This window comes from Vipera ursinii (assembly GCF_947247035.1).
Source record: "Vipera ursinii genome assembly, chromosome: 3".
In the NCBI taxonomy this organism is placed as follows: domain Eukaryota; kingdom Metazoa; phylum Chordata; class Lepidosauria; order Squamata; family Viperidae; genus Vipera; species Vipera ursinii.
Window position 1 is genome coordinate 26909586 of NC_139516.1, and position 23270 is coordinate 26932855.

At 39.8% G+C, this 23270-nt stretch overlaps 1 protein-coding gene across 8 annotated transcripts in view; it reads right to left on the minus strand.

Annotated features, from left to right (window-relative positions):
* Positions 1 to 23270, minus strand: part of PPP1R16B (protein phosphatase 1 regulatory subunit 16B) — a 117269-nt gene that overhangs the window by 68847 nt on the left and 25152 nt on the right. For 7 of the 8 annotated variants that reach the window (XM_083358032.1, XM_083358029.1, XM_083358033.1 and 4 more), the window contains one exon: positions 10654 to 11053. In XM_083358032.1, coding sequence (XP_083214158.1) covers positions 10654 to 10900 — 247 coding nt within the window. In that variant the 5' untranslated portion in view covers positions 10901 to 11053. Of the gene's footprint in view, positions 1 to 10653; positions 11054 to 19924; positions 20023 to 23270 lie in introns of those variants that run through there. The other variant, XM_083358036.1, reaches the window with a different exon arrangement.

Sequence of the window (23270 nt, forward strand, 5' to 3'; positions counted from 1 at the left end):
GGAGCCGCACCGCCAGGCTGCCCAGGAAAAGCAGCCACACTGAGAGGCTGCACGCCCAGTCCAGCTCCATGAGGGGCAGGGCGGGAAGCCGGCCAGGAAGAGGGACCGGGAGCCCAGGCCGAGCGCGCCTCGGCTGACGGTGAGAGGGAAGCGGCACATGAAAAAGAGGCTGCAGGCGGAGCTGCCCCGCCCTGCACTGAATGGGAGAAGTTCAAGGCCTGGGGGGGAAGCAGGAGGGGCACCGGCCATGGCGGGGTGGCGGCTGCCCTCCGGCGCTGCCTGCCACCCGGGAAATGCTGCGCCTTGGGGGCCGGCAGAAGCGCGGGAGTAGCGGGAGGGCCGGTGGGGCCAGTCGGGCCTTCGCCTCCTCTGCGACGGACAGGGAGGGCAGGGCATGTAAGTATTTTCCGGCGTATAAGACAAAAAACCTTGAAAAACCTCTTAAAAGTAGGGGGTCATCTTATACGCCGGGTCGTCTTATACGCTGGAAAATATGGTAACTCATATGCTGCATTCCAATTTCCCAACTGATTTACACTGTCAGTACAATATTGAAAATCCTATGAATGCCATGCAGCTTGTGTTTAATAGGCTGCAAGTTGCCCTACATTTAAGAAAATATGCCTTCCCTTAAATGGCTTGTACAATCAGTTGAAATGATCAGAAGACTGATTAAATATTATTTAGCCAGTTCACAGTTCTCACCATCTGCTTTCAGCTACCAAAATCTATGACAGAATAAGGTGTCCTCAGATTTCCCTGTTGAGACCTGGCAGACAGAGTTTGCAAAACAGATGGTTACTTTAAAACACTCTGCCAGCTGGTAAAGGCAGTCCAAGGCACTTAATTCAGATAAACTGGTTAATACAAGTGCTGCAACAAATACTTACGGCCTTTAAGACAGAGTTAGACAACCTGTGATTCTAGTGATGTTGAAAGATTGTTAGCAAGTTATTAAACAATTGAAAATTAATTGGATTAATTATATTTGATTACAATTTTAATAAACATTTAAATTAGATAGAGCTAAAGCTAGTGCTATAGCTAGAGCGAGAGAGAAAGAAAGATAAAAATATTTGTTTTGTGCCCACTAATTGTTGGAAAGCAACCCTTGGCACACCACAAAATCCAAAGATGGCCATCATCTCAAAAAACATTGTGAAGTTGTGAAGTACATGTAGCGGGGCTGGCTGAAAGGCTTTGTGGGAGCCTACCCGAGGAGAGGGAAGCTCGGACAGCTGCTGCCGGTTTTGGGTGCGGAGGGCGTGGATCCAGCAGAAGAAAAAGGAGGAAAGAAAGGGTGTGGGTGTGGTTGCTGTTGTCAAGGAGAGACCAGGTGAAGCCGGATTTGAGGTTTTAGCTGATCTTTGAATGAGAGGGCAGGAAAGAGTAAGAGAGGGTGAGAAGGTGGAATTGTATTGCTTTCTTTCACAGGGGGGATATCCTGAGCGGAGGCAAGAGAGAATGAGGAGAGAGAAAGTTGCTGAGGTTGCTAAATTCAGATTTTAACAATAAAGGAAAGGGGGAGGGGTTTTGACATTGACGAGACCTGAGAGAGCGAGCGACGACAGAAGAGAAGGAGAGGCTGGTCGCTATTGCTTTGGAGACCAGCAGCCATTCGAACTTTGATTACTGTTACTTGTGCAAGTTATAGACATTGTGGGGAGTTGCCCTCGTGGGACAAGCTGTTACTGCAGAGCACCGACTACCTTCGTTGTGTTTCCATTGCTGCCTGGAGCTAGGATTTTCCCCACCCCCTTGTTTCCAAATGGTCACTATAAAATAAACACCGCCACCCATTGACTATTGGGGCTAGGGGCTGGTCATCTTTGTTCCTGAAAGCCCCCCCCCCCCCCCGACAATGAGAATCTGCCACCTCCTCACTTCACATGAGCTCCCGCTGGAAAAGATACTTTATTAACACCTTGAGAGGGCAGCTGCAGAACGCAACGGAGGGGAACAGGGCTGGGAGGACCTGAGCTTTGGCAGCCTCTGAGGGGCTAATGCTACATACATCAAAAATGTACACGTGTACAAAAGAAACAAACTGCAAACATAGCTAAGGATACAATAACATATCTCATGTTCCATTTTTTTATTAGGTGTTTGTCATATTTGATACACTCTCCTAACTAGATAATAGATTTGAGGAACATCATAAACAGAAGTGGTGTCTATTGGTATTTTTAAAATGTATTAGGAAATTAAACCTATATATTTTCAATTCTCCATTTCATATTCTCTATGAAACTTAATAAAGGAAGTTAGTGAAGTCAGGAGAAAATAATGCAACAAACAGGCTAACCCCATAAAATTAGTTGCACAGTTGGATAATCTGTATCAGCACTTGGATGATCCCTTCCTCATCCCTTTATAACTTTCAATATTAAGTAGCCTTCGGATTGCATGAAAGGATTGGGAATTGCGGCACTGATTATGATAGTTCTGCTACATCCTTAGAAAGTGATTGGTGTCAGTGGCAGGGAAGAGACATCTATTTGTTGGGCTCTCCAGTGTGGGTGTGCAGGGTTCTTTTTGTTGTGATTCAGGGTCAGCCTGTGGGTTCGGCATTTGGGTTGAATGATTCAGAGGAGGAGGAGGAGGAGGGTGTTGGAGAGGTTGCTGAGGGAGTTGGAGAGCTTGCTGATGAGAGCCCTCAGCCAGGCCCCTCCCACCTGGTCACGACGCAGACCCAGCTGTGTGAGCCTGACAGCGTGGATGAAGATGACCCACAGCTGGCCCTGTTCAAGGACGCCCGACGCAGGAGGCAGTCAATCAGGAGTAAACAGAGGAAGGCAATGGGACACCTCAGAAGGAGGCAGAGAGAAGCCACACCCTGAACTGTATAAAAGGGGAATGCGTGGGAGGGCTGGTTTGCTGAAGGCAACCGTTTGAATAGTTCCTGTTTCATGGTTCGTGTTTGCTCTCTTTGCTCTCTTTGCTCTGTTTATGTTTTTATGTTAATAAATTTGGCAGGCTTAGTTCCAGCCTCTTGCCTTCTTGTAAAAGGGGTTGTCCCTGCCTTATCTGCAGGGCCGGTAGCAGGCTGATACAGAACACTTTTCTTTTTCCCTGTTTAACATTTATATACTGCTCAAAAAATAAAGGGAACACTTAAACAACACAATTTACTGTATTTAATAGTAGGATGTCTTATCTTGTGTTCCCTTTATTTTTTTGAGCAGTATATAAAGCTGTTGAGAGTTCAGGATGAGGAATTACCAGTATACGGAAAACCCAGATACATCCTTCAGCTCAGCTTGGGATGGTGATTCAGTGGAAGTTCTGATTCAGTGCTTGAAGGCTAGAAGAATCAGGTTAAAGTTAATTCCCAGCAAAACCAAATTACTGTTTGACCATCTGACAGTGTAATTGTTCAGTGGTTATTCTGGAAGAGATAGGATTCCCTCAAAGAAGACTTTGGGGTCTTTCTAAAGTCATAGTTGCTGCTAGAGTCAGGTGGAGTTTGTGGCAAATGAGGCTGGTGTACCAGTTTTAGCCATTCCTGTTCTGCTCTGCTTGCAATGACACATGCCCTTGTCAGCTTCTTATTAGATTACTACACAACCCTGAAGGATATCTGAAAGCTGAAATCAGTAGAAAATGAAAGCCCTCCAAGCTCCCTTCAAACTTTATTCTATTCTGAAATTCTGTATGATTTGGCATCCAGGTATTTCCAGGATGGTCTACTCCAAATAGATCCTATCCATCTAGGGTGCTTGTCCCAAATGGATATATTGTGAGTTTCACCCCCTTAGGAGATTCAGGGGAGGGAGGAATAGTAGATTGTTTTGTGTGTGTGTGTGCATGCATGTGTGTGTGTGTGTGTGTGTATGTAGCAGTACCCACCCTTTGGGTGGGGTTAAATTGCACCTTTGCTCCTGAGCTTCAGGAAGACTGTGAAAACGGAGATATTTGGAAAGACATTTGGAAGTTAATATCTGTACACCCATTTATGCCAGTTTATGTACTTATGTATTTATGTACTGTTGAACTATGAATTATTAGTGATGTATTGATTTATTGTATTATCTTTTTAAATTTTAATGTAATATTGGTGTGCTGCCACACTTGTGGACTATGACAGTACATAAATAAAGTAAATATTACTCTTGCAGTATAGACAGACATACTAAATGCAATTGCTAAATGCAATCCTAAACTCTTTTGTGTTATTGTTTTTGCAGGATCCTTTGTACCTTTAAATTATATGACTGACATTTGATAACTCAATTTGCAGCTAATTTTCAACAGGACTGCTAGCCAGCAGAAAGTGGCAGTACAAGTTCCATTAACACATGTAAAGAAACAAGATAAAACAAAAATAAATATTCCACCTGCAAAAAAATGTATCAGGAAGAGGAAAGAAACCTTTCCCCAGTGTGTGACATGCTTCTACTCCTATAAACTCCACACCATGCTGCCCACTCAGCCATCCAAATTTGTCTGTAGTATTTTTATTGACTTGTGTAAACAAATCTTCCCCAAACCTAGATGTGCCATGATGTGATGGATTTTGAATCCTGTTCCTTTTATGTTGGCTCAGAATGTTGTGATTTAAAGTCCAACATATGTGACAGAATTGGGGACAGTCTGGTGAAGACTTACACATCAGAGTTTTATGCAAATATTAGAAATCTTAATATGGCATTCCATTTCTGCCAGGGTTTGGGTTCCATGAAATCATAATAAAGAAGAGACTTCATACAATATCTAGTTTAATCTACTCTGAAGAAGAATCCACTAAACCAGGGGTCCTCAAACTTGGCAACTTTAAAACTTGTGGACTTGAAGTTGAAGTCCACAAACCTTAAAGTTGCCTAGGTTGAGGACCCCTGCACTAAACCCCCTCTGATTGGCAGCATCTACCACCACCACTTCCCCATTTGAAGATTTGCATTGAGGAGGAATCCATCACTGTTCTAGGTAGTCTGTTTCACTATCAGGAAACTTTCCCAAATATTCAACCAGAATATTCTTTAATTTCAACATATCCATACTTGTTCTGCTCTTGATATCAGTGGAGAGCAGTCTTGTCCCCTCTTGCACATGACAGCTTTTACGCAGATATTTGTAGACCATTACCACATCTCCTGTGGTGGTTATACCTTTGTCAAGTTAAACATGTCCAGTTCTTCATAGACCTCGATTTCCAGACCTCATAGGATCCTGGTAATTATCTACTGAACCACCCTAAAATATTCCATGTTTCTTTTAAATTATGTTAAAATTTCATATTCCAAAAGAAGCACAGAATACAGTGGAGCTATTATCCCCTGATGCAATCTGGACACAATTGTTATTTCATGATGTTATTGTTATATAATGATGTCACCTACTTTGGGTAATGGAACATCTTCAAGAACACAACCAAATTCAGAGAGCACCAAGGACCCCTCATTTCAACCCTGAGCTACAAATATTCTCCTTTTATTAATTATCATTGTAGCCCAAGACTGCATTGGATCTTTTAGCTTCTTATCTCATCACTCGCTAATATTCTGCTGGTACCCCACTTGTACTCCTAGCTCCTTTCCACATATACTCTGCCAAACCAGATCTACACAATTTCATATTATGGATTGGATTTTTCTATGCACTTGTCACACGTGAACATCACTGTATTTGACTGGTCTAATGTTCAAGCCCTTCAAGCTAATTTTGAGTTTTGTTCATTAGTGTATAAGCCAACCTCCTAGCTTGGTGTAAACCAGGGGTCCCCAACCCTCGATCCATGGACCGTGGCATGTCCACAACTGGTCCACACAAACAAGCAAAGTCCCATTTGTGGGATGCAGGCAGCACACAAAACCACACACTTTCCAGTCCGCAGAAAAACCTTTCTCCACAGGACCGGTCTCTGGTGCCCAAAAGGTTGGGGACCTCTGGTGTACACTACAGCTCGGTGATCTACATATCCAACATGCATTCTAACATGTTGTTAAATATTCAAAAGGACCTTAATAAACTTGAACATTCAGCCCTATCCAACAAAATGTTGTTCACTGGCAAGAAATGCATGGATCTGCACTTAGGAAAAACCAGATGCACAAATACAAGATAGGCAGTAGTGGATCTGCAAAAAAACATGGAGGGAGAGGCAAAAACAGGAAGGAGATAAAAGGACAGAAGACTGAACTTAATAACAAGCATCTACATTACCTATTTATAAAAAGGCAAAGAACTTCCAGACAAGCCTTGATTATTCTGTATGGTACTATCTTGATTTTTGGGGCAACACCTTCTATTATTTATTTATAGTATTTACACTATGTGATGTTTATAGTCCTGCCTTCATATTAACTACAAATGCACTGTAGATTTTTTTTCTTCCATCTAGTTAGTCATCCTGAGATTTACTGTATATCTCTAAGCAAGACAAAAGTAATCAGATTTTACTTGCAATTTCATTCAAGTTGTATTGTTATTGTAAAGATAAAAGCTTTGGGGGGCAGATCTCCAGAGTTACCTCCCTGAAAATAATTACTGCCTGACAAGATCATTGAAATCCTTTATTATTCTCTGGCTTTTGCTTCCTTTCCTCATGCCTACCTATCAATCCTAGGTACGGACTGACAGATTTTAAAGTAGGAATTATTTTTTGTGTTGTTTTCCCTCCAGAGCTTAGTATGTGAGACCTAAACCTATGGCTGATATGAGACAAACAAGCAGCAACGTTTGAAGCAAGATACGTTAAGACTCTGGTAAGTTTTCTAATCTAAGTGAGAGGATAAATATCAAATATCACACATCCTTTCTCCTTTGCCTTGAGAAAAAAAATTCTTGTACAAATCACTTCAAAGTTACCGTAATATCCTTGCATATTCAGGCAGTTTTAGATGCAGTTTACAATAATCTTTTCCCCCAGAGATTTCCATACAGCATGGAGAGAAAAAAATCAAGACGGCTCTGCCTTTTTATCTGCCTTACAGGCAGAGGTTTGATTGCACCAACATGGCCACCATTTTGACTTTTTTGGCCACATGCTGAGACCATCCCTGAAAAGTACTCAAATAAATATGCAGGTGATAGTAGAGGTTGTAGAACAGAGAAACAGAAACGGGAATTCTTCTGAAGATGGTCAATTAACAATATAAAGGAGTTCAGTATATCTGTTTTTGATAAACAAAGGCATAAAATGCATAAAGAACTCAGCAAAATCATGTAATACATTACTACAGCTGTCCCAAAAATATTTTGGTTAATACAGGGGTCCCCAACCCCCAGCTACAGCCCACTATTGGCCGGTGGCCCTTCAGAATCTGACTGGGCAAGCGGCTGACCAGCGCACACACACATGGACACAGCTCAACTTGTGCAAGCAGCAGGCTGGCACACACGCAGCTCAATTTGCACAAGCAATGGGCCAGCACACTCACCTGTGCACACGTGCATGCTGGCCTGCACAATTCCCCTCTCCACATCGCTGGGCCATAAAGGTTGGGGGCCGCTAGGTTAATACTGTAGGCACACACACATGTATGTATGTAAAATACCTTATGTACTGGAGACAAATTATGTAAATAATATAGTACTAATTTTAGTATATTCCTGTATTCCATTTTTACTGTACTCTTGCTTAGTTGTGGTTGTTGTTAGCTGCGAAGTTGTGTCCAACCTATCACGACCCTATGGACAACGTTCCTCCAGGCCTTCCTGTCCTCTACCATTTTTAAGCTCACGCCTACTGCTTCAGTGACTCCATCCAGCCACCTCATTCTCTGTCGTCCCTTTCTTCTCTCACCCTCAATCTTTCCCAGCATTAGGCTCTTCTCCAGTGAGTCCTTCCCAGTGCTTTTTTTGTAAAAAAAAAAAAAAGGTGCCGGAACTCACACATGTCATACAACCTGCCTTGCCTACCCTACAGGGTTCCATCCAAAAAAGGTGCTGGAACTCCGTTCTGAGCGTTCTATGAGAAAAAAAGCCCTGGTCCTTCCTTCTCATTAGGTGTATTTGAGTTTCAACTTCAGGATCTGGCCTTCTAAAGAGCAGTCAGGGTTGATCTCCTCTAGGACTGACCAATTTGATTGCCTTGCAGTCCAAGGGACTCGCAGGAGTCTTCTCCAGCACCATAGTTCAAAGGCCTCTTGCTTAGTCTTTCTTTATAGGCACACTTCTTCAATCTGGCACCCTCAAGATATATTCTGAGAATTCCAAATCTCATAATTCTCAAGTAGCATCCTGTCTAAGAATTCTGGGATTGTAGTAAAAACACATTTGGAACTCAACACATTGGGGAAGACTACCTACAGGGAATTTTAGTTCCTCTTGCCCCCTCACTATCTAATCTTTAGCAAAATCCACACATTATATCAAGCGAAAATGTGGCTTCTTTTATTTTGATTTAGGAATTCCATTTTGGGGGAAGGTAGCTTTTTCACTAATTAGACCCTTATTATAAACCCACACTTAAATAAGAGGAACTAAATTCAGTTGAACCTTTTCTGGATACGTATTGAAAAATTATACAAAACTAATAGAATTATAATTGTATAGATAGCAACAGGACTTCTGTATACCATCATTTTATGGAAGTTCATATACCAAAGGATATACATTCAGGGTCAGCCCTAATGGAGCCCAGGGGAAGCAGCTATCTTGCAAGAGACGTGGCAGTAGGAGACAAATTCTCATCTACTTTACATATCATCAGGTCAATGAAATCGGGCTGAGCAAGGATGGGATCATGTTAGGTAGAGAATAGATAAACAGCCTCTTCATATGCACTGCATTGCAATAAAAATGTCACCATCTTTGCTTTAAAGAAGTGCAAGGCAAGGGTACATAGTTGAAAAACCAATCATCAAAGGAATATCAAGTTAGGCCTTTAGGCAACTGCTTTACATTGCACCCCATATACCAAGTTCTGCAACTGTAGTACATAACATCAATAATTTCATAATGTAATGGTATAGTCTTATAAAGTAATCTCTTTCAAATCCTTCAAATATATCTTAGCATTCTTAAATGTATTCTGGGTAAATACAACAACACATATTTTTCCTCCTTAATTTTTTTTTTGTAATTCGATTCTTCTACAAATCATTCTGTATAAAATAAAATCCCAAATATACATGAACATTAGCCAAATAATATTTTTTACTTCCTTATTGTATTTACTACATCATTGTATTTACTACTGTCTATCATTCAGATATACCATTTTTATTGTTGTTCAGTTGCTAAGTCATGTCTGACTCTTCGCGACCCCATAGGCCACAGGTCTGCAACCCGCGGCTCCGGAGCCGCATGCGGCTCTTTCAGCCATCTCCTGCGGCTCCCAGTCCTCTGCCATGTGCAGTCCAAAAAAAAAAGTGGGACTAAAAAAGTTCAACCAATCAATTCAAATATGCAGGGTAGGTGCATATCTTGCCTTGGCTCCACTCTTCAGTCAAACCCTGTTCTGCGCATGCGCGCATGTACGCACATGCGCACACATTTTTTGTGGCTCCCAGTTTTTCCTTTTGTGAGGGAACCGGTTCCAAGTGGCTCTTTCACTGTTTCAGGTTGCTGACCCCTGCCATAGACCATAACATGTCAGGCCCCTCTGTCCTCCACTTTCTCCATGTGTCTTCCCAAACTCATGGGCACTGCATCAAGGACACCATTGACATATACCAAATCATCTTCCCAAATCACAATATACCTGAGTTCAGATTATGCTTGACATTATCCTAATTCAAAGATTTATGCCCAATGTTGAAGCAGGAATAGGAATAATCCTAAAATTTAACTGCATCTTGACAGTTTATTATATAATTCAGAAACTACATGGCATCTTCATTCAGGTCACTTTAAAATGCTTCTAATGGATTCAGACTAATTTCTGTTTTAGATCTGGACTAATATAAAGATCAATGTAAGAAAATAATTTCATCAATCTATTTTGCACATTAGGCAAAAATACCTATCACAGCTAAAACCTTTGGAGGCCAAATAAAAAAAAAATTGATGCTCACACAAATTTACTGTGGCCAGGTTTTCAGATATTAACTAACTGACCTCCTCTACTGTATTAACACAGCTACATTAAATTCTTATGCAAAATATGCCTATCAGAAAGACAATTTGCCATTTATTAAATTGAGATAAATATAAAGTAGACTATGCAGAAAAAAAATCTGCTGCTTTCATTAGTGAATCTAATATGACCTAAGTAAAGTATGTCTTTAGGGAGAAGCATATAAAGCAGTTCAAGATCAAGTGGTGCCAACCTTGAAACAGACTGCTCCAAACTTACTGGAAGTAACCTGGGCTAGAAACAAAACAGTCCAGACCAAGTATAGAAGTACGTAATCTTCAGGAAAAGATAAAATGTGGGCAACACACTTTCTAAACATAGTAGATCAAAGGAGTCCCTTTCATGCAGCTGTTCACCTGGATTGTTGTAGACAACCACAATTTACTTAAATATCGTACTTGGTGGAACACCATTTGGTGCTTAAAATGTCTTCAGAACAAACTTAAGGTTTACAAAATGCATGTGATGTTTACATTTAGGCAGTGTTTTTTTGTAAAAGAAAAAGGTGCCGGAACTCACACATGTCATACAACCCGCCTTGCCTACCCTACAAGGTTCCATCCAAAAAAGATGCCGGAACTCCGTTCTGAGCGTTCTACGAGGAAAAAAGCCCTGCGTTTAGGATTTCTTACCTTCCTCAATATCGTTCCTTAATGAAGCTTCCAGCAATGCAACACTGGCCTCAAAAGACACCTTCTTGGAGCAGACAACATTCCTCTTTTTCTCATGCTTTCGTTTCTTGTGCTGCATCTCCTTCTCATACTGGGCCCATTTCTTCAACTGCTGAGCCCTGCGCTTCTGAGCAGCTCGGAGTCGCTCTAGGGTAGGTACCTTATCGAGAAGGTGGAGCTCTGTCAGCAAGTCCATATGGGTGTCCATTTCTTCGACAAATTAGTTGATGGGCTCAGCCACACAGCTGCTGAATGCTGACTAGCCCTGTCTAGACGACTATGTAACAACTCTCTGGCATTAAGAGAACATTCTGAAACATGAGCGGCACTTCTCAGAGTTTGAGGAACACATGGTGGCATCCTGAAAAAAGAGAAAAAAGGCCAAAAGTGAATACTGTATGTATCTTGTCCTAGATTTTTTTAAAAAAGAACAGGACAAGGGGGGGGGAACAGTAATTTTGAATGGGGACACTGATAAGATTATAAACGTTCATTATTACCATGTATATTGTAAAATATTTAAACAAATTATTTATTCCTGGAACAGACTGTTTTAACCTGTGGATAAATGCTCTGATATAAGGATTTTTGCTATCTATGGAAACTTCATTGTAAAAACAACTTTAATAGCTAATCTGCACTCCATTTACTGTATATTATTAAAAATCTTTTTTTCTGTGTCCAATAAGGAATACAAATCCATCATGTTTGGTTTTGCTTAGTTTCTTATGGTTTTTTTAACCTCAAACAAATTTACACAAACATTTTTCATGCACATTTCTAAAGATGTTTGCATTTTAGTGCCGTTTTCCTAATTTTACCTAATATGCATTCTTAAATCAATTCATTTTTAAAGTATATGAAAAACTCTTTTGGACATGAATACCTATCTAATCAAACACTGTTTCTCCAGTGATCTACCAGATATTGACAGGAAACTCCAAGATAGACAGACCTTTTGTTCATAATAGCAAATTCTATATCTCAAGAATTCGGTATATGCAACACTATCTTAATTAGAGCAACTAATATTCTAGTTTAATAATTCTGAGGATTTTGAGAGATCAGAATCACTGAAATTAATATTAAAGTCTCTGAACTGAGCCCAATGGTGATGTCATAGATGTGACTGTGCAACAATATAGAAGCAATTTGCCGTTGCTTTCATCTGGGATATTTTTCTAGACTAGCCCATGGCCTTGAGATTTCCCTGATGGTTATCTATGCAAGTGCTAATCAAATCCAACCCTATTTGGCTTTTGGCAATAACCAGTGCTGCTCTTCAGCTTGAGCCAAAAGCTCTTCTGTCTTGAGATCCATATTATTTCAAATATTATTACATCTTCCCCACTGTAAAACATTTTTGATAGTGTTAGACTTTGTACAAATAGGTAATATAACTTGTTGAATTAATTTTGCAAGTCATCAGTTCCTGCAAATAGATACAACCTATAGTTGATTAAAAATCATTTACGGCACACAAACAAAAATGAATACTTAAAATCAGCATGCAAAGGAAAAAAATGAGAGCAGAGCTTATATGGAAATGTGTCCCTTAGCATTTGGCAGTAAAGCTAATCCTTGAATTACATCAAACCACCCTGGTGTCAACTTTTGAAGCCATCTTTGTCATTCACAGTTGCCACACAGGCTGGGGGGGGAGAAAATGTGGGTATTGCTAGACATAACATCAAGCGATCCCGTGAGAACCAAGGTTATCCTCACAGGTGCTGGAAGCTGTAGAGGAGTGTCAAGGAGCCCACCAATTGCCCTCATTGGGTAGCACTCTCAATGACATGGTAAGGGAGGAGGGAAGTATTACATTTAGTTACATTGAATACACATGAGAATTTTAGAGTTGGTTTCACTTTTGATCATGCCAATATTATGTATCCAATAAACATGTTCCTTGAGGAATTTTCAAGCCTCAGAGTTCTGATTTGTTTGGATTCATTAGTCAGAACCATAGCACCAGGTTTTTCCTTGAATTGGCCAGGATCCATTGTTACTCTGGTCAGCATACACTACTATGGTTCAGAAAAAAAACACCTGAGTTACTGCTGTATCTCTTTCCAAAATGCCTCATCTTTGGAGAAGATGTCAAAAGGAGAATTTTGGAAAAGAAGAGCATGTCTGATTCTGTACAATGCTGCCAGATAGAGACTTACATGGTAAAATGAGACAGGGAAGAAAACAGAGCTGAAAGAAAGTCTTTGGATGGATAGATATTCCTGGAAGCAAAAGCAGAAATAGAATTCTGAAGAATTCAACTCCTACTCAGCAACCCTGGGGGAGAAAACCCACAAGGAGAGTTGATTAAAACCATATATGCAAATATAGTATCTCTCCTCAGACTATTGTGTTGCTGGGAAGGTTTTGTTTTCTTTTTTTTTCTTTTTTTGCTTTCTGATAGTTGTAAAGTACACTTTTCATGTGAACTCTTAGAGAGACAGAGACAGACAGAGAGCCAGAGAGAGGAAGAGAGAGAGCAAATCAGACTAGAGAAGACTATGGAAATTCAGTTCAGTGTTTGGTTTTCTCAGTGGCTAAACAGATTTATTTTTTTAGGAAGCCAGCAAGCAGGCCTTGAAGATGATAAACAACTTATATTCCCTAGAACTGATAAATACAATATTGCCTCTTGTTTCAGGAAAGATAGCATACACACATAATAGCTAGTAGTTATTGATAATCTTATTTTCTCTAAATTTATCTGACTCATTCCTCCCACAACTTTTAGAGACTTCTAAAATGGTGATTATCGTATGTCCTCAAGTAATAAATTCCAGTATGGGAAGAAGCACTCTTTTTTTGTATGCCCTAAATCATCCACTATTTCATTTTTATGAATGGGTAGAGAAGAAGTAGTAAAGAGAGGCAAGGATGCAAAGCTCATTTTGGTACTATCAGTGGATATGATTCATCACTTTTAAATGCCATTTTAAAAGAACAATTGAACACAAAACAACACTTTCACAACCAAACACCCTGTTCACTCTGCAATTAATAAAACTAGAAGCAGAATTTTCCCTCTACACACACACACACACACACACACACACAAAAAAAAGGATCAACCTGTACACATTATGGTACAATTTGGACTGGACTTATAACAAAGCTTGGAATGGTTCTACCTGACTATCCTGAAAACATTATAATATGCAGACCAACAAACTAATGATTTTTTAATGAACTTTGCTTTTCCTCACAGTTTTATAGAACACATGCAAAAGAACATAGATACGTACTGTTATCACCACAGGAACAGAGTTAAAAACGGCAAAGTTGGAAGGGACATTATTGTTTGACATGATCGAACCCCCATATCCTATTTCCACAGCATTTGCCTTATCATAATATTCAGGCCATTAGATTATTTGATAGCAACTATTCCCAGGTGAGATAATAATATAGGCTTTGCTCATGATATTATGCCAGGTTTGTTTCAGCTATGGTTAAATCTTTGGTGCATCATAAAACCTCTTCAATTCTTATTGCAAATCATTTGGTTCCTTATCCAACAGCTCTCCTTACAAAAGTACACTTATGTTCATGACCCTGATCAAACAGAACTAATGTTACCTCAACCATTCTTTAAATAAATAAATAAATAAATGAACCTTTATTGTCAAAGTACAACATGTGTACATTCAGATTAGCTGAGCCTCCCCCCGTGCTCTCTCCCCCCAACACACAGTGACAACAAACCCTCCATCCCACCACACTATGTGAACCAACTACACCACACACCGGCCTCCCAAGTCAATTCTGCATAAAGTTTATAAAAATTATTTCCCATTCAAAAGCCTAACAGCCCATGGATAAAAACTGTTTTTCAGCCTGTTGGTGTGGCTGGCTATACTCCTATATCTCCTAACGGATGGTAGGAGAGTAAAGAGATACCGTCCAGGGTGTGAGTCATCCCTGAGAATCTTCCTCACTCTTCCAAGGCAGCGAGCCCTGGCGATGTCATTCAGTGGTGTCAGGGGACAGCCCACAATGTCTTGTGCTGTGCTCACCACCCACTGTAATACTTTCCTATCCGCAGCTGTCAGACCAGCATACCAAACCACAATACCATACGAGAGGACACTCTCTATAGTAGACCGGTAAAAGAAGGTCATAAGCCGTTGTTCTACCCTGTTCTTCTGCAAGACCCTGAGAAAGTGAAGCCTCTGTTGGGCCTTTCGAGCCACCTGGATTGTGTTAACTTTCCAGGTCAGATCTTCACAGAGGTAGACTCCCAGAAATTTAAAGGAGGAAACTCTCTCTACACAGTTCTCCCCAATGTAAAGTGGGGCAGGTTCCTCCTAGGTGCAAGTTGTTGTTACTACACCATATGGATAGTTTTTGTACCTCCGCCATATATGCTGTCTCATCCCCACCTGTAATAAGACCCACCACAGTTGTATCATCTGCGAACTTGATTATCGCAGTGGATGGGTCAGATGATACACAATCATAAGTGTATAAAGAGTACAGGTAGGGGCTAAGCACACAGCCCTGTGGCATGCCAGTGCAAAGCTTCAGGGGGGTGGACAAAGCAGACCCTCACTGTTTGTAACCGATCCCTAAGAAAGTCTTGAATCCAATCGCAGATGGCAGGGGAGAATTTCAAGTCAGTCATCTTCTCGATGAGAATGCTCGGCAAAATGGTGTTGAAAGCCGAGCTGTAGTCAACAAAAAGCATCCTGACGTAACTTCCAGGCTTCTCGAGACGACTTGCTACAGAGTGTAAAGCAGTAGCCATGGCATCATCTGTCGACCTATTTCCCCTGTAGGCAAATTGATGTTTATCAAAGTCCAGTGGGAGGCATGTCCTAAGATGTTGGAGAACCAATCTTTTGAAGCATTTCATGACTACAGACGTTAATGCAATAGGTCTGTAGTCATTCAGGCACTCAACTGCAGTTTTACATATTAATCTAGAAATACGAGGCAATTCGGAAATAAACCTCTGTTTAGTTATCAATGACAGACATTTGCAGATACAGAACTTTTATTATACACATTAGAAAACTACAACATTAAATTACTTTTTGACATAATCGCCATTCAAATTGAAGCACTTGTCATAACGTATTACAAGGTTTGAAATTCCTTAGTAGTGCTTGCTCGGCGCCAAATCTGGGCTATGGGGGGTGGGGGCGTGATCAAAAACATCCCAGCAGAACTGCTTCAAAAGTTCTTGGGTGCATCTAGTAGTGTTTTGATGAGCATTACTGTGAACCAACACCACACTGGAAGTAGTGCCATAGAAAATCCCGTCAAATGTGAAGATGCCAAAGGAGTACTGCAAGTGAAGTTCATGGAGAGCAGTTCGACCATCAATTCAGATGTCTACTGTGAAACATTATGAAAACCCAGATGAGCCATCCATAACAAGCATCAGGGCATATTAACACAACTGCAAGTGTCTGTCATTGATACCCAAATGTTGGTTTATTCCTGAATTGCCCTCATACAACCAAGGACTATCACCCATTCTTGCTTCACTTCTTGCTCAAAGCTGAAACATCCACTAAGCAGTCCATTTATAATCATACAGTATACTTTACTTCCATCATATACCATTTTATCATTTTCAGTAAGCAATCTTCAACCACGTATACATGCAAAATATTCCATAATAAACCAAAAACATAAAATAAGGTTTCTCATATTAACAAATTTTTCAGTTATCTGGTAAAGAATATGAACCTAATCTACACTCTCCCTACACTCAATAAAGCCACTTTCCAAATTTGGCTCAGTCTCACATCTTGTATTCTTTCAATCAGAATTTTGCCAAACAGTTTCTCAAACCCAACTACCAAAGTCATCCCCTTGTAGTTTGTATGCATTCTTGCCACCTTTAAACGTTAATAGCATACTTCCAATCTTCAGGCACTGTTGCAGCCTTTACTCACATGTTAACAAGTCATACATTAAATCATTAAGCAAGCCATATCCATACTTTAACATTTATCCAGTTGTATTACCTATAACTATTTCCTCCTTAATTTTCAACACTCCTACAGTATTTATTACAATCTTTTAATGATGATGATTATTTGGGGACTGGAATATTTACAGCATTCATTTCAGTTTCACTCTTCAACACAGCACTAGCATTCCCATACAAAGACAAACACTCTAAAACCATTTTTCATTTTGGATTGGCAAAAAGAGTTAAGCATGCCCATGGACAGAAATTGTTTTGGGGTTGTTTTTTAAGGTCTTTGTGATCATGAACACAATCCAAGAAGTCTTTTGTCTGATATTTGAATTCTATCACGTTGTGAATGCTTTGAGTTAATATTTTAATAATAATGTTCCAATATATAAGGGGTTGCCACAAAGAAGATGGCAATCTATGCTCCAAAGCACCAAAAGGCAAGACAATAAACAATGGATGGAAACTAATCAAGGAGAGAAGCAACCTAGAATTAAGAAGAAATTTCCTGACAATTGGAACAATTAATCACTGGAACAACTTGCCTCCAGAAGTTGTGGGTGCTCCAACACTGGAGGTTTTTAAAGAAAAGACTGGACAATCATTTGTCTGAAATGGTGTAGGGTTTCCTGCCTGAGCAGGGATTGGACTAGAAGACCTCCAAGGCCCCTTCCATGATGAAAAGCTTTCACTCTCTCCTAAGTAGGATTCACCAATTGGTACAAAAGAAGTACATAGTGCTTACTTGTGAAGACATTTCTTTCAGAGTGGAGGAATCGGCAAGAAAGGATGCTTTAGCAAATCAGCAATTGCCATCAAGCAAAAACCTCTTTATTTAACCACAAAATGAAGCACCAACAGCATTGCTCAGAGATAGGCTTATAGCTGCATAGAAATCAATGCAACAGTTGCTTTGAGCAGCAATTGGGAACAGGCGGGCATGCTGATCCATTAAGTACCTAAACCCTTGAGGGAAAAGCAACTGGCCAGTTTTTTTCCTTTCAATTTCAGTGCAACAATTCATTAATTAGCACATGGCACAGTTCAGAAACTCTATGTAGATCTCTACTCTGCTCACTTTTCAAAATGACCTAGTTTCCTTCCTGGAGTAGAAAAAAAAAGAACGGAAACAGAATAAAGACATTGCACTTGGAATTTCCCTTTTCATACACACTGGCCAGACCTAATTACAGAAGCATTGCAACTTTTGCACACCTGTGAAGCAGCAGAAGTCAGTGGATCAGTCAGCAATTTCTCCCCCATCCCCACCCCACCTCTCTTCTCTACCCATCCAGATCTGTTTCCATGAAGCAGCAGCCAAAATCTTTTGAGATATGCTGAGAACATCCTGCAAGCTACAAAGCAGTTACTACAAACACAGAAAGAAGAATATCAACTACCCAGGTGGCCAGTTACAGAAAAAGAAACATGGCAAGATCAGGCCATTCTATTGTGACAGGCTTACAGGGTTCTTACAATCTCCAGGAGTACAATAATCTGAAAGGGGCCCAGAAGCAACAATGGAAAGCCCAGGCATTCTCCAGCTTTCTTCAATTAATAGGAAATCAAACCAATTCTAGCTAAACTGTACGTGAAAGAAATACCTCTTATGCCCCCAATACTATTTGTATGCTGAAACTGCATATTTGCCTTTTCACATTTTCCCCATGGTTAAATATACTGTCTACTTTAATACAACCAAAGTATACTTGTTATAATTTGTACAATTAAAAATTGTTTTGCAATTTATCTCTCTTACAGAGTTATTATTTATACTTTACTTACCATCAATTTTATTTTTATTGCGCTATAACATAAGCTATGATTAATTCTATTCCGTATTTTGCTGCTATTGTCATTCTCATCTTCTGTTGCTTTTTCTCTCAGTTTCATATGCAGAATATTCTTCACATGATCTAGGTTTCTATCTTCTATATCTGTAGTTCTTAACCTTTTCTTCAACCTGGACCCCCTTTAAATACCTTTTGTGGCCACAGACCATGGTGACAACTCAAGATTGTAACATTTCTTCAAGCTTTTGTGGACCAACTGTGATGACCTTGCAGCCCCCAGGGGTCTGTGGACCACAAGTCAAGAATCACTGTTCTTCCCTGATTGATATCATTCGTCTGGGCTGTCTTTTCTAATTTGCCTATATCAAGCAACTACACACTTTGTAGAACAGATTGAAACTAGATATTCTTTGATCAAATACTGAAGTTTCTATCCTGTTTCACTTGCCTCACTTCACTTTTCTCCCTAAGCATTCTAGGATAAGGGGAGAGAGGTGCACAAATCAGATTAGAAACTATGAAGCAAATTATATGTACCGCATACCTCTCTAGCTGATATGGGATGCGTACACTGGTAGCCACTGACAAGAGTTGCACACAATTAATATTTTTTCCTTTAGAAACATGATGCAATAGCGGGATGGACACTCAGAGCAAAAGAGAAAAGGTAACATTCCATTTCATCGTCTTTTTCCCCGTCCCCCCATCTATCATTCTCTCATTCTTGTACCAGAGAAGCTAACTAGTATACAATTAAGGCATCAGACCAGGACAAGGAAGACCCAGGACCTAACTCTCACCTGATTGTGAACTTTATTGATGACTTGGTGTAGGGAGTAAAGACAGAGATATGCAGGAAATATTGCTAAGGCAAAAGAAGCTAAAGGATTTTATTTTTTAAGTCCAGAACTGTATGATAACATTGAAGCAGCTCAGTTGCATACATCCCTGATTTACTGAACTTTGAAAAGGAAGGGAGAAGCACAATCAGCCTTGCGCTTGGTGGTGGAGCTGACTTGCTTGCAGAGTATTAAAAAAGTCTGATTTTGATCTACTGTAGAGAGTAAGGAAAATGACCTTAACGGAGTTATAAAAACTCCACTGCCAAGGCAACAAGGGGTGAAACCAGTGCAGAGTGTCCAGATAACATTCAGAAGTGGCTCTGACAGACACTTCCCTAATAATTCACTGAATTATAAAGAGAAAAGAGATAGCACTATACAACCAGCCTTGCTAGATTCTCTTATTATAGCCAATCTAAACCAAAGTAGTTTTAGTCTTTATGTAGCATTGATTTCCTGGTCTGATCTACATAATGGGGCAAACACTTGGATCAAATATTTTCTCTCACTCTAACCTACTTCACAAGCAAATACATGGTCAAAAAAGTCAAGATTGTAACTCCAACTGAGGATTCAAAACCCTGCCCCCTTTTTATGTGTACCTTTAAACAGAGGGTATGGTTTTGATTGCATAGTGCCAGGTGTTTTTTTTTACTCACCTATGGATATTTCTGCTCAACAGGATTGTTATTTTGAAGGAAAAAGAGGGATACCTGCCTTGTATATCAATCTGAGCTCCTTAAAGAAAAAATAGATAACCTTTATTGTTATTTTTTTACTGTGGGCACAAAAGCACACATCAAAAATGAAATTTAGTTGCCCGCTCTCAAAGTGAAACACATACATGACACACACCTAAACATACTATATACAACATATGTATAGACCCACACCCCTACATATATTTCTATATAGTGTTCCTTAAAACAGTTAGTCTAGTCCATTTTTTCAGCAGTTACTCTCACTGAAATGTATAAAATTTGTTTCTAATTAATTGTAAAACAATCTGGTAAATTATATATTTTAGATGACTGGTAACATGAACCCAGTGAAATAATGTTTATAATAGAGCCACTTGGGCCAACTGTCCAACTTCCTTTCCCCCTATTCCTTATTATATAATTGTCACTATTAACAAATATTACTAAAAAGAACCTGTTTGATAGAAATGTTGGAGGAAAGACAGTGCAAGCACAGATATAAAGCAGGCAGTTTGTTTTCTATTTAACAATTTTTCTCAGCACTCATCATTAATCAGACATTGTACAAAGTGGCATTTATGTCCACTTGAATGCACACGATCATTGATTAATGAATAATTTGTTGTTTTTAAAACTGTTACTTCCAAAAAGACTCAGTGACTGCTTCGAGCAATGCCCTCAGTACTAAGCACCTTTTCAGAAGGAACAATTCTGATTTTAATAGCCTAGTTGAATTCCATGCTTCTAATATTCCACTAAGTAATTATCTGACTATCCACAAGCCTTGCCTGGTGAAATCCATTCAAACCTAAAATGAACTCCCAGATATGACTTTAAAGAGAAGAAGAAAGGAAAGATCATTCTGAAAGAAAAGGTCTGATGTCTGCTTGGGGAAAAAAGATATTATCAGAGAGGGCAGCAGCAACTATTTGATCAACTTAATTAAATATACATGCAATTATTGTGAGTCCTTCTCCCTACCCCAAGAATTCTATAAAATGAAAATTGGCAAGATGCTATAACATTTCTTATACAGGGAGTCCTTGACTTGCAACTATTTGTTTAATGGCAGTCTGGAATTAAAACAGCTCTGGAAAGGATGGTTTATAAAGCACTTCTGGACATCTCAAAACCTTGCAGCAGCATCCCTGCCATGACATGACTGTGATCTAGGTTCTTGGCAACCTGTTAGCAATTACAACCAGTTATCAAGTGCCTTGTGATTATGTAGTCACCATTTGCAATATTCTCTACAGGCTTTCATAGAAATTCAGTGGGAAAGCCAGTAGGAAAGGTAGCAAGCTCTTGCCTCCTACCGAGAAGACTCCCTCTTATCTCTGGGGGCTGAAAGATTTTGGCTCTGTTCCTGCTAAAATCTTTCGACAGGTAGCTCTATCAGCCAGCCCTAAGATCAATGAGAACCAAAATTCAAGCACAGAATGGAGAGTCAGCATTGGGCCATGAGGTGGGAGAGGCCCAGTATAGGCCATGCATGAATGTCTCTCCACTTAGGAGCTAAAAGGCCTTCTTGGATTTTGCCAAGAAGGATTTTCAGCTCCTGAGTGGAGCCTCTCGGGGTCTCACCGATCCCAGGGCATCCTTACCTGGGACTCTGTTTGTTTAATAACCCACGCAATTGCTGAACAATCACAACTGGGAGGGTGGGCTTGTAATCACTGAGAGAAGCAGCCACGTGGCATCTCATTTAACTATTGCTTCACTCGAGATTCTCGTCCCAGTTGTGCTCAGTTAAATTCTTGTAAGTTCTGTATATGGTTCTTGCACATGGGTTAGTTAAAATGTGGTCAAATATACTGTATTGTAAATGTTTTTCAAGAAATAAATATTTACCCTCCCTCCTTCTCCATCTCTCTCTCTTTCTCTCTCCATCTTCCCTGGCTTGTCATACTTCAACTCTTTTGAAACGGAAAACATTTTGAGGGAATTCCTCCCATGGACCTTTTTCAGATCAAGAAACAGAAAAAGCAAGGAGGTTACAGAGTAATGGACAGAAAGGGGAAGCCTAAAACACTTTAAACTAATTAGGTGTCAAATCCACAACCATGGCACCATATTTGCAGAACCACAATCCACTTCCCATTCAGTGGATCAATTTCCAGAAAACTACCCTCAGAGTAGCCAGATGACATAATCTAGAAGGGGAGCAAATCATATTTTGCACACCCTTACTTAATGCATGTATAATAAAATTCTGAAGAAGAACACTTATGAAAAACTTCAAGATAGATTTCAGTATAGTTATTACATTCAGTGAAAGTCAATTTATTATAGTGGTTAAGGCACCAGGCTAGAAATAGTGAAAATGTGAGTTCTAATCCTATGTTAGGCACAAAGCCAGCTGGATGATTGTGAGCCAGTCACTCTCTCTCACCTTTAGAAATGAGGCAATGGCAAACCATATCTAAAATCTTGCCAAGAAAACTTCAGGGACTTTTCCAAGCAGTCACCAGAAATCAAAGACAGATTGTTTTTACAGATATAAAACACTTATATCTTATTGCTCATGCCAAGATGCCCAGGTCAAATTAGCTGAGGGGAAAAACCTGAGTAGAACAAGCTGTGGACTGATGAGATCTGACTTAGACCCTGAGATGGTCTTGTGGGCATGGCTCACCTTGCCGATTCCCTCCCTTAGTGTTGCCAATTTATGTCAGGGTTACTGCTGCACTGGTTTGTAAGCTTGACAAATATACAAGGCACCCTTTCATCCATGCCAAAATCTTTTTTTTAAGTAGCATGCGATACCTACAGGTCAGTGTTATGGAACCAGTCTTTCCTGCTTTAGGAAATGGAAATTGTAGTCCCTATCATAATCCCTTAGCTCAATAATTGGTATGCTCTTAACAATCCATGCCAAATATTAAAGGACAAATAGCCAAATTCTGGAAGCACCTGTTTTGAGTTTCCTTGTAGCTGTCAACTAACTAACTAAATAAAACTTGGACGACCCTTCTATCGTCATTCTGAGAACAGGTAACATTCTTTCCACATTTGCAGAAAACCACAAATAAACTGAATGGAAGATTCATTATTTTCCACATTCTTAAGAGAAACCAGGTTGCTAGGTAGCTTCTGGTCTTCATTTCTAAAAAAAATATTGCCAGAATGACATGGCTTTCTTTCCCTGTAGTTAAATCTTGCATCACAGGAATGTGAGTAAAATAATCATATTAGGCAGTATGATCATACAGTTTACATCCCACAGTAATCTGTAGCTTGTAAGATTAATATACTAACTTGGTTGCTTCTTATGCAATATAATTTCACCATCTATATCAGTGTT